General features: G+C 45.5%; 1 protein-coding gene across 6 annotated transcripts in view; it reads right to left on the bottom strand.

The window, feature by feature from the left end:
* The window catches only part of LOC140168297 (kinesin-like protein KIF2A), a 59,280-nt gene that overhangs the window by 46,611 nt on the left and 526 nt on the right, over positions 1–12,143 (bottom strand). For all 6 annotated transcript variants that reach the window (XM_072191691.1, XM_072191978.1, XM_072191766.1 and 3 more), the window contains exon 2: positions 7,475–7,569. In XM_072191691.1, coding sequence (XP_072047792.1) covers positions 7,475–7,569 — 95 coding nt within the window. The remainder of the gene's footprint in view (positions 1–7,474; positions 7,570–12,143) is intronic.

Raw genomic sequence — 12,143 nt, 5'->3', positions numbered from 1 at the left:
ATGATTGCGATGAGATGCGAACAGATCTTTCGTGGGGTGGTACATCCCTTGAAGATCGCCTGAGCGACCTCGCGGAGCAAGGGACCATTCTGCTGGTCCCGACACCCTTCCTCGTGACAGATTGTGCGCGAGGATGCTGGTGACGCCCGCGATGTGTATCGCTCTCATCGTGATCTGCCTGAACTTGCACCACCCTATCAGGTGTCGTGCATGCAGGCTCAATCGTGGTGGCTCGGAGTCCCCTTGTCTGTTGGGGTAGGCTACCACGGTTGTGTTATCCGTCAGGACAACGGTATGTGATTCCACGATCACCTCCTCGTAAGCGAGGGAGGTTGATGTGATACTCTGTCTCTATGGCCCCCATAGGCCCGAGACGGAGTCTCCGTGGATGTGGACCCCCCAGCCCCGTTTTGACGCTATGGTCGTCACCACGTGACATACCGGGGTGCCGGAACCCTGACACCCTGGGTCAAATTGGGCTGATGGGTCCACCACCAGAGTTCTCTCGCGATCTCCGACAACGGAACCGCGAGGGCGATTGGGTGACGACTGGGCCTGCAAGCAGGCTAGAAGGTGTAGTTGGGTAAGCCTAACGTAGAAACGGCAGTACAGCACGAGGTCTACCATACTGGCCATTAGGCCTACCACCTTCATCCATGCCACAGCGGGTTTTGCCCGAGACTCGGCCAAGAGTCAGGCACACCGCACCATGTTAAATCACCCGCTCGGGTGAGAGCACCGCGAACCCCTCCGTGAGGGTGATCTGGGCCCCTACAAATAGTGGTGTTGCGTCGGGACCACGCTGGACTTTTTGAGCTGATCAAAAATCCAGGGTCCCGCACCCCACGGACTATCAACCCCATGAGACCCGTAGTCTTCAGTGGAGTGCGTCCTGTGATATGAGCCAAGCGTCCAGGTAGCAACTGATGTTGACACCCCTGTGCTTCAGGTACGCTGCCACCGCTCTGACCAAGAGTGTTAAACACCCTGGGAGAGATGGACAGGCGGATGGCGGTATCAAAACTGGTAATTTTGAACCTGTACCTAGAAGCGCAGATGCCTCCGATCTTGAGAGGCGATTGGCATATGCAGATAGGCGTCCGAGAGATCTAGCGATGTTGTTCCCATGCCCCTGATGGGGCAGGCTAGCACCGAGGCGAGAGTCCCCATTCTGAACCTCTTGGGCCTGAAGAACGTGTTCAACAGCCTGCGGTTCCGGATGGGGCTCCCGTCGCCGGTCTTCCTTGGAGCCAATGGCTCCAAGATCACCCGTAGAACGGGGGTAGACCGGGACAATCGCCCGCTTCGTGAGAAGCTGTGTGATCCCTGTCAGTAGTGCCCGACGCTGGGGGCCGTCTGACGGCACTACTGTGGACCTCTGAAATGTGCAGGCGAATGTGGGGAGACTGGGTTGCCAGTCTGTAACCCCCACTCACCACTGACCATACCCAGGCGCTCAAAGAGATGGTTTCCCACCTCTGGGTGAAAGCCATAAGCGGTCGTCCACTGGGAGATCCCCTGTGGAAAAACCGCTGAGCCCCCAGGAATGCTCTGCCTAGCTTCCCTTGGAAGAGCGCTTGCTCTTCTTCGGGCTTGCCAGCTGTTCCTGTGCTACCCTTGCGCCTCCCAGAAATGGGTGCTGCAGAGGTAGTGGGCTCGGGTACTGTTGGTGGTGCACGGCCTGCGGAAGTCGGGGCTCCTACCCATGGTAAGGGCAGTTTCCGACTTCTTCAGAGTGCTCCCGTTGGTAGCTTCTTTGCACGGTCCTCCACCGTAGCGCAGAAGCATCCAAAGAGAAAAAGGACCATGCCTTTCCATCGCGTTGAGCGATTGGAGTGGCAGGCCCCACCCCGGGCGCTGAGTGGACACCCTATGGGCTAGGCCCATGGAGCTCTCGTTGAGGCTAGCTGTTAGCATCGCTAATAGGCTCACTCGCGGAAGAGCTCAGATGTTGTCTGAGCGCGCCCCGCTTGACGACATCTGGGTCCCTCTCGGATCCCCTCAGGTAGGTCCCGTGGTCCTCCCGCGTTACACGCAGAGGCAAGCGTGCAAGCACGCGGCGCCATAGCTGTACGGAGCTCGACAGCCGCACGATATCTACCCGTGAGGTTTGCCGGGAATGAGAGTGCAGGCGCCCCTGTGAGGAAGCAGCAGCTGAGCATCCTACTGAAAGGATCCCTGGTCCTCCTCCATGGACTCCCCTTAGGGGTGTCCGGAGGAAGATCAGTGCTGTTGCTCCCCTTGCGGGGCAGCGGGGGAAGGAGATTGTAGTGATGTCACTACCGGACTCAGCTTCCAACTCCTTTCCCTCGCCCACAGTATCCGTATCATGCTCCGATGATGACGGTAACTGAGGACGGGCATCTGAAAGCGGGTAAGAAGGCATAACCACTGTGTGGCTCGCCGACTACCTGCCAGCAGAAGAGGGAGTACTCCCAAGACCCTGAGGTATCCGCCATGGCACCACTGGGTCCGCATGCTCTCGCAGCCGTCGTCCTAGCGCTAGCAGCACGGGGCCTACCCTGATCAAGATCTGGGTTAGCCCCATGCCGACTGGCCTGGTCAACAGCTGATGTTGGTACTGCGTAGCCATCGCTGGCGACACTTGCCACGGTGCTGGGCCGTGGAAGAAACACCCTGCGGCGGGTACCACGGGCATACCCAGCCGGCAGCTGACCACGAAAGTATCCGCCACCAGGGTAACCCCATGGTACTGCAGTACCAGCACCGCCCCCCCCCCTTGTTGCCACAGAGACTGTGGCGACTAAGGCGGGTGCTGCGGTACCGGTGCGGTATCAGCGTGGGTTCCCGGCTGTGTACCGCTGTATGCGTGGTTCCAGCGTAGGTGCCCGTGAGGGCTCCCGGCTGTGTACCACTGTACCCATGCCTCACTGCGTTCCCCGCAAGGGGATCAAGCCGATGTGTATGGATACCCGCTATACCGGCTGTCCCTTGGCTAGAGGGAGCTTGCCTAGTACCACGGGTAGCTGAGCGTGCATACCCCGATCAATCACCTCGCCACCTGAATAGGCAGCGCCAATCAATGGAGCTATGCCCTGTTGCTTTGACAGTGATCGATCAAGAGAGGGTAATTGACCCATTGACGATAATGGATCACCCACGCTCCGCTGGCTCTCGAGGACATAAGTGGGTTGTTGATCAGCTAGGCTGTTCAAGCTACTTACTGTACCCTCTAGAGCTTCGCCCAAGGTCGCTGTGTGTGGCGGACCACTCACGGCAGCTATGGGCGGGTGCATAGCGGCTACCACTGAAGTCAAGCCGTAGCTCGCCTTTGTAGCTGCCACCGAATGCACCTGGGTCGCTGTCCCGTGAGAGACTGCGAGCCCAACCCCTGAATAATCGCCAGCCAGTCCCTGTGGACAGCCAGCAGCTATTCTAGGGCCCAGGGTATCACTCGGCGGTCCCGCCATGGAACGCTGCCGTGTGACAACCCCAGTTGGTTCTCCTAAGACACCCACAGCGTTAGCCGCGGTATCGTCTCTGCTGAACCCATGCATGCTAGGGTTCAACCCAGGCAAGCCCGGGTACCCTTGCATGCTGCCCGTCGCTGGCTACTACTGTGGCTGTTTGAGCTCGTAGATCGGGCCGGAGATCTGCCTGCAACAGACGGGTGTCCTCCTGCTAAAAACCCGTGAGGATTTTCGCTAGAGGACTGGTATCCTCCTGCTACAAAACCCGCTAGGGTTTTCGCTGGTGGTTACCGCCTGCTGCCTGCTACTTTGCTCGACGTATAGTCAGTGCTTTCGCTGGCTGCTGAGCCTTTGGGCCGCTTAGCAGTCCCGAAGGAACCGCCTGCTTGTCCGGGGACCGGAGCCCCTTAAGCAGACCTGCCATGACCCATAGGGGCTGTCACAGCAGAATCTACCGTATCGACTGGTATCCTCCTGCTGCAAAACCCGTTAGGGTTTTCGCTGGTGGTTACCGCTCTGCTGCCTGCTACTTTGCTCCGGACGTATAGTCAGTGCTTTCGCTGGCTGCTGAGCCTTTGGGCGCTTAGCAGTCCCGAAGGAACCGCCTGCTTGTCCGGGACCGGAGCCCCTTAAGCAGACCTGCCATGACCCATAGGGGCTGTCACAGCAGAATCCACCGGATCGACCTTACCAGTGCCCTTGGTAGATTTCTTCTTCGTCTTATGGCGATGACGGAGCCTATCCCAATCGTCAAGCTGGAACTCGGAGAGTCCTAAGCAAAAGAAAGACATCTAGAAGATCGTGAGCACTCCCTGTGGGTGAAACAGAGCGGGTGTGGGTCCCGCTCCGTCACCAGGGAAGGGCAAGCCCGACAGGGCCGAGGCGGCGAGGAGAAAAGGGAGGGGCACTACCCCCCCAACACGCCGACTCAAGCCCAGTAAGCAAACCTGAGCACGGAGGCTGGTCGCTAACGTTAGTGGTAAAGTAAGGACTGGCTAACTTTATTACTAAAATGTCAGACGGGTCCCTACCAATCCCCACCGTATGAATATCTGATTAACTCGTCTTATCGGACGGTAATGAAGACATAACGATAGAGTAATCACCCTAACATAGCAACAATAACCTACCGTACATGAAATACAATGTGTATGTACAAACATCTATTGTAACTTACAGGCTGCAATGGTTGTTTTACGTGGGAAACAAAATGAATGGCGCCAACGAGCGGCCATTTTGAATTGCTCGTGTGTCCCGTATACAAACGGAGGCACGATATGTAGCTAAGTTTTGGATCGTTTTTTGTCACTTTTTCGCCAGAAAATGGCGTCAAAACTATCCTCAGCCGAACAATACCGGTTTGGTTTTACCTAAGGTGTGAAACTACAACCGTATATCTCGCCTTGGTCGAGAAATTGATACACAGTGCTATGAACAATCGATAGGCACGTCTGTGTCAGTCGGAGACCAAGGAGGATAAGGGACGATCATATGGTGTGACGTCACCTTTGGGTGAGTCCACCGGGGATCGGGGTTTTTGTTATTTATTCATTTATGTGGGACAAAATGACTATTGGTTTTTCCGCATCTCGGGATCGATGCAAGAAGTATCTTAATCAACATCGGAAGCGGTAAGATCGACCGGTGTACTGAGTCTAGTGCAAATGCAAATTTTGCTATTTTGAAGCTAAACTGATGAAATATTGTGCAAAAGTGGAATAAATGCTCGTGAAGCGCGCGAAAATGTGCACTTTTGGGGCTAAAATGGGTAAATATGAGGTTAATTTGGTCAGAAACCCATATTCAGGCATCAAAATTGGGGGGATGATTGTATGGAGCATCCCCCCGGCAAAATATTGGGGGGATTTATACCCCCCCCGGGATCTACGCCTATGGTGTTGAAACCTTGGCCTGCATTTGCCCCAATGATCAGAGTAACATTTCCGCATTTGAGGTACATGTATGTATGATGGGAATGGTTTAAAAACTGATCACAAAGAGAATACCAATTGTATTCAAACATTTATAGTAATTATTTATCGCACATGAATTGCATTGATTTTTTATTTCAGGGTCAAACGTTTAGATAGCTGAGAAGTTGCATTGTGCGATAGTAATCAATATTAAACTAGAGAGGGAACGGTGATATTGATCCATTATCAATACTGATCAATATTTTTCTGTTAAGTACGAGGTTCCACATAGTAATGTTACAAGGTCGAGGTTCCACATAGCAATGTTATAAGTAACTGTAAAACAATTATTGACCCTTTTACCCCAAAGATTGATGAAGTTCTAGGGGGGCATTTCATGATCCACAGCCTCATCGCCCACTTTTCTCAAAAAAGTTGAGATTTTTATTCCACCAGAAACCTCTGGCTACTATGAAATGTTTGTGTGCAAAATATTTCTGACTGATGCTTCGTATGGCAAAAATATTGTCATATTTTTATCAGGGACTGTCATTTGGAATTTGCAGGAGAGCATTAAGGGTACTTGCCCATCAATTTCATTCAGGGGCGTGTTTGAAAAACGGCACAGCGTATTAGTAAAAAGAATAAAAATACTAAAATTTTCACCGGTTGAACCACTGCCAATTGCACTATGAATGTTAAAGATGCCTACTGTGCCACGGTGACTGTGGTTAACATTCTGTGATTTTAAAAGATATACATCAACACGTTTCTAGTGTATTTAAAATCAGATTTTGGTAGGAATACGGTCATAGAAAGACATATGACTCTACTTGTCTGTTTGTTTTTCATTTAATACAAATTAATTTTGATGAATTGAACTGGTACGACTCTTAGGACTCGTGATAAACGACGATTAATTTAGTAATAATAAAATGAAAACGCTGGGTCATTCACGACGTCATTTGTAATTCATGTCAAAACCTAGGGAGGACCACACACATCCATGTTGCATGTATACGTGCGCAATCGATACTCAATGATCCAGACATTAGCGTTTGAATATACCGCCCTTATGTCACTTGCAGGAAGATATACTATAGGCCTACCCTAATAGCTTACAATAGATACCCCACCGTAAATAGCTCTCTTCATTACCTCGCTGTCCCAGTATATACGCGTAGTGTACGCACTTTTGAACCATATTTTGTTCAAAAAATGATAGGAAGGACTGTTTTCAGCTAAAATGTTGGTTATCAGCAGATGCTTGATGATACGGGAAGTGTTGCAGAAAGGTAAGCGTATTTTATTCAAAATATCACATATCAATGAATTTAAATTGGAAATCCAAAACGGAAATGTCAGGTCAAAATTTTCACCTTAGAATTACTGTAAAATAAAATCAAACCAAATTTAGGCTCCGCAAACAACATCCAATTATTCATATTGGTGTTTGCTACACGTGCATATAATAAATTATGATTTGGGGCTAATTTGAGACGAGTTAATGCCTCGAGTTTCAAAATACACCGAGTGATGTTTTTTGATCAAAAACATCGACAATTCAAGACACTGTAAAAACAAATCAAGAATTTTCTGGGATAATTGCAACTAAGTATAATGAAAGTTATGGTCTAAGCTACCAGATGCATCATTAATTTCCTGACTATGATATGTAGTTGTGGGAAAAGATTACTTTAATGTTTTGGCGGGATTATTTCCCGCCAAAAATTTCAACCAAAAAGAGCATGTAGTCTTAAATAGCTCTAACTGGAGCCTTCAAGTAGAGCTGTTTAGCACATTTACAACAAAATGTAAAGAGAGAATGGTCAACTAAGGAGAGCTAAAAATCACTCTCCTATATCAGATTTAAGGAGAGCAGTAGACATGGTAGAGAATGATTGCTCTCACTCGCCTCAAAAGGCAGTCCCTGCTTTATGCTCTGTTATTGTTGACAGAATAAAATTACAACACCCAATTCCCAAGTTTTCCTGCACAGAAAAGTGAAAGCACCATACCCATTTACATTTTCAGTTTACGGAACGCCAGTCTTATTAAGAAGTGATAAGAGTCTTGCCAACGTTAGGCCAAAGAGAAATCAAAAGTAAGTAAGTAACCCAGTGATCTCACCTCTTTTCCTTTGGTTTCCCCTTTCTCAAACCATTCCACAGTCACGCTATCTGTTGCTTTGTTGATGCCACTTACACATGCAGAATGAACACGCCCTGGACAGGAGAGAAAGGCAATTAATTAATGATATCAATTTTTCTGTATTATCAGAATATCAGATGACTTTTGACTGTTTGTTTTGTCATTTCAGCGTGAAAAGCTGAAAAGAAACAGAATATTTTGACAAAGATTCAACATCAACTGAAATATTGCAAGTGACCTAGAGCGCTGCACACAACCTGATGGACGGCAAAGCTGAACTTTGCATACCATCAAGATCTGTCTGCTGGAATGGCCAATTTTGCAACTCCCCTAGGAACAAGTACAACAAAATACTACATGTAGCTGCCAAAAGTAAAGGACTTTGTGGCTTTTGCTGCCAGTATCTACACAGTTCGTAAGTTCCTGGTGGATAAATGTGTATGTCATTTTCTGTTTCTGTCTCAATCCTGCCCAATGCTCAGGTGAAGCCAGATGGACAGGAATGGGATTGCTTTAGGTAGTTGGTTGCTTCTTTGTTGAATTTGTTGGAGTCCTGTATTGTGGTATGATCTTCAATGTGTTACGGTAGTTTATTCCAGTTTGTTGATGTTCTGGGCCATTGATGCCCCTTGGAATGATCTGAAACTGTATTGTGTAAAGATGTGAATCCTGTGGTTTCCTGAAGTGCAATCAGATCGAGCATTCCAACACCATCTGTGGTATCTCACTGCAAAAATGGTAACCCTTGCACTATTTGGTAGCAAGTACCACAAGAGCAAGGGTCGCACTAACCTGCGTCATTGCGTCATGGACGTGTTTCTGAAGCTTCTGACGCACAAAAGTTTGTTTCATTAAAACCTGTGCGTCAAAGAATGACGCAGACTTTCCATCCACCACGAAGTGGTAGTAAAGTCGGCTCTAGATCATTTTCTGTTTTAGGCTATTTCACCTTAAGCGTACACTTACAGTCCCACAGAGGGTCAAAATTAGAAGTCCTTAAATTCATAAAAATTCTATAATTTTTAAAACTTCATGATGTACCAAATTCAATTCCAAAATATCAGAGCGTGGGATCATCAATAACATTGTTAAATTCATCACTAAAGTTTCAATGGGAAAATGCATGGCGTCTGGAGAGGACATTTTGTTTTTAAACAAAACAACATTAACCACTTCAGTGCTATGTAGTTCAAATAATGTATGGGTCAAAATTATTGGCATTTGTTTACATTGTTCATCAGATGATAATATACATTTTTTAATCATTCTACATGACATTTTTTGTTTAAAAATTAAAGTGCGGGCTTCTGCAAATCCAGAAGCAAGTTTAACCATTGTTGAAAAACATGAAACTCTTACTTTATTATAACAGTATATCCTCTTGTGTATCATTTTTCTTATCATAAATGTTAGTTCTGATGTGTTTTAATTAAATATTGTCAAGTTCCCATATTTTTCAGTAGAACTTGTGTTTTCTGAGCTTTCCAACGTATGGGTGTCTGGAGAGGACATTTTGTTTAACAATCAGTTTTTCACTTTTTTTTCACTGATATTCAAGCAGCATACTTATCTTCATCAGTCTAAAAGTTTTCATTAGATGTTATTACACACAAATACTGCTAGAAAAGCATACCATCTCTTGTATTTTACTTTTAATGAAGGCTCCTGTAAATCCCGACACAGGTCACAGCTATTTGGTGAGGCATGAAATCCACACTTTCACCATCAAAACATATCTTGAAAATAGATGTTTCTGACTACAAATGTTCACTTTAGATGTGTTGTCAATATCTAGATGAAACATTCACTTGAAATAAAAGTACATGCTTTTTGTGAGCTGTTACGGACCACAGTTTTTGGTTGTTCTGGAGAGGACATTCTGTTTAACAACATATCATCAGATATTGGCTACTTTGAGTATTGTGATTAAAAACTAATGCCTTGTCTTGTTAGAGGGAAGGAGAAGGTTAATTTTGTTAAAATAAAGTGAAACATTTACCCTTGATTTTGTGTCAATTGCCGATTTACCCCTGTTCTGGAGAGGACACACTTTTAACTTGTGAATCAAGACACCAAAACTGGCAGGTTGTGATATTTTATACAAATATCCTCAGAACTAATTGTCCTGTTTTATGATTGCGGAACACCCTGAAGATTCTACAGATGCAAGTTTTGGCAGGAACTACCAATTTAGTTTCAATTTTGATAGTACTTGCTTTGTGGAGAGGACATCGCTTTTTTTGTTCAACGCAGAATCTACATAATTACGAAAATGGTCATAATTTTCGCAATACTGGACCAAAGTAATAGCTACAAAGGAGGCTTATTTATATTCCTAAGAAATCATTCACAAGACATTCAAAATATGAAGTGGGACTCCAGAAATGTGTTGAAAATGCATGTAAATGCAAAAATCTGATATAAAAAGTTGTCAGAATTTAATGAAAATGCTCCTGTAGCTGCTCCTCCACAACACCCATCTAATAAAATCACCCACATTATATAATGTTCCAAATTCAGGTAACCAGAAATGCTTTAGCACCATTTTGAAAAGTGCACACTTAACGTGAAATAGCCCTTATTGCAGATTTTAAAAGAATTCACTTTCAGCTTTAAAATGACACCTCAACCAGCTTCATCTGACATCTGGAAGTGAAGTTCATCAAAGGTCAATTCCTACTATATTTTACATAGAAATCCATATACTGTTTTTGATTGTATCTCAAAATGGAAAATGCCCACTTTACGACCAGTTTGTGGTGGATGGGCACATATTTGATTGGCTCGTGGACCCCCTAGAGGCCTAGACAATGATTGATTTTAACCAAATTTTGTAAGATGGGTTCAATTAGGAAGTGGAACAATTTAATGGTAGGTAGAAAAAAATGTACGTAGCAATATATTTATATAGGTGATGTTCTTATAATTATTAGCATGTTTACATTGTAAAACATTGCTATACATGTACAAGCTGAAATTTGTGTAGCAGGTTGTCCCCAAAATGGGGAGCATTTTGCTCCACGACACAAGTTAAATCTAACTCTTGTTTATTTCTGAACTTTCATTGCTTTACACAGTGTCATGCTTCAGCGAATCCGACTAGATTTTGAATGCAATGGTCAGTGTCAAAGCCATCAGCGAGCAAATTCTTGGCTAGACTTCTCGAGCAATGCGTAGTAGACTATAGCCAAAATATTAAATTCTCTATCATGAGAGCCAACTTGGGTACGCAGTACTACGCACAGTTATTTGCGTCGAGCGTACTACACAAAGACCGGCGCTTTACGGCGCAAACACAGCTTTCGAGAATTGACCAATCACACGGTCGTTGCTAGGCAAGGTCAAGGTTCAGTCATGCAGGTCGCGCGATCGTGTTATTCTATGAAAATTATGCTGACGCAGAAGGTACATCCTCTCATCATCATGATCGAGAATTTGTTATTTTGGCTACAAGTAGTAAGCTGTTCATGTGTTGTACGCAGATAACCTTGCATGATAATTGATATTATATAGACGCGTAGAGTAGCGTTGTACGCTCATGAATGTATTAGCATGATTAGTGGCTGAGTATATAACAAGCGTCAGTTGAATTGAAATGTTCAACCATCGAGCTACTAAAGTAATATTCAGATTTCCTTTTACAAATTAAGCGTACTGTATACTGAGTGCTAGCCGTCCAGCGCGTATTATAATTATTTTGCACAAGGTCCAATGCACGCGCTTGACGTCGCGCGCGTATACGCGATGGTTATGCTGTCAAAGGAAATCTGAATATTACTTTAACTCGATGGTTCAACGATGTACACGAATTATAGTTGTTGTTTTTTACAGTCACTGACAGTCATACTCATGATAGTCTTTCTCTAGGTACGCTAGGTGAATTCAAATTTGCCATCAAACTGCGTCATTTTACATATCAAATTAAAGCCCTTGAGTAAAGAAAGCCCAAACTGAAAACATTTTTGTCATAGCACTTTCCGTAACAAAGTTACATCTTGTCAAAGATTGACTTTCATCAAAAAGATTCTGCTAGCAAAATTCCCCAAACGGCATTTAGGGGTGTTTCTAGATCTTAGTCTCATGGCGATAGCAGCTTTTTTAATGGAACTGCTATCAAAATCCTCTAAAATTCCATGTGCGACTTGATTATCACCATAAAAATCATATATTTGGGTCAAGTGAAGTATAGAAAACATATTTATGTAGGTTTCCTTCACCGACCTATTCTCAAAAAAATTCAAATTTCTATGTAAATATGCATTGTGTTTGGGCCCCGGTCTCGGCGAATTTTGCTGACTAGTAAATGTGTTATAGTCAAATGCAGCAAACCTTTGACGAGCGCGACTACCGTGATGTTGCAAATTCGGCGCTAACAACGCGTACGGCGCACAGTTCATTCATAAATTTCCACTCAGCAACAACATATCGCCTTAGCAGCCAATCAGAGACAAGTGCGTGCAACGCAGTAAATACGCGATGTATCCTTTTACAATTCGCGCTCGTCAAAAGGTTTTCTGCATTTTAGTATTACCGGTTTGCCTGGGATTCTCTTGGTCGGGCTGACGTCACAAAGGGGAAATAGCCTTGTAAAACCAGTGTGCGCATGTGCAGCGCATGTGCAGTTCCCCTTTCTCAAGCTGGTTGCTAT

The sequence above is a fragment of the Amphiura filiformis genome, chromosome 1 (assembly GCF_039555335.1).
Source record: "Amphiura filiformis chromosome 1, Afil_fr2py, whole genome shotgun sequence".
Lineage (NCBI taxonomy): Eukaryota > Metazoa > Echinodermata > Ophiuroidea > Amphilepidida > Amphiuridae > Amphiura > Amphiura filiformis.
The sequence above is the reverse complement of the archived record's forward strand: the minus strand, read 5'-3'. Positions and strand labels throughout refer to the sequence as shown.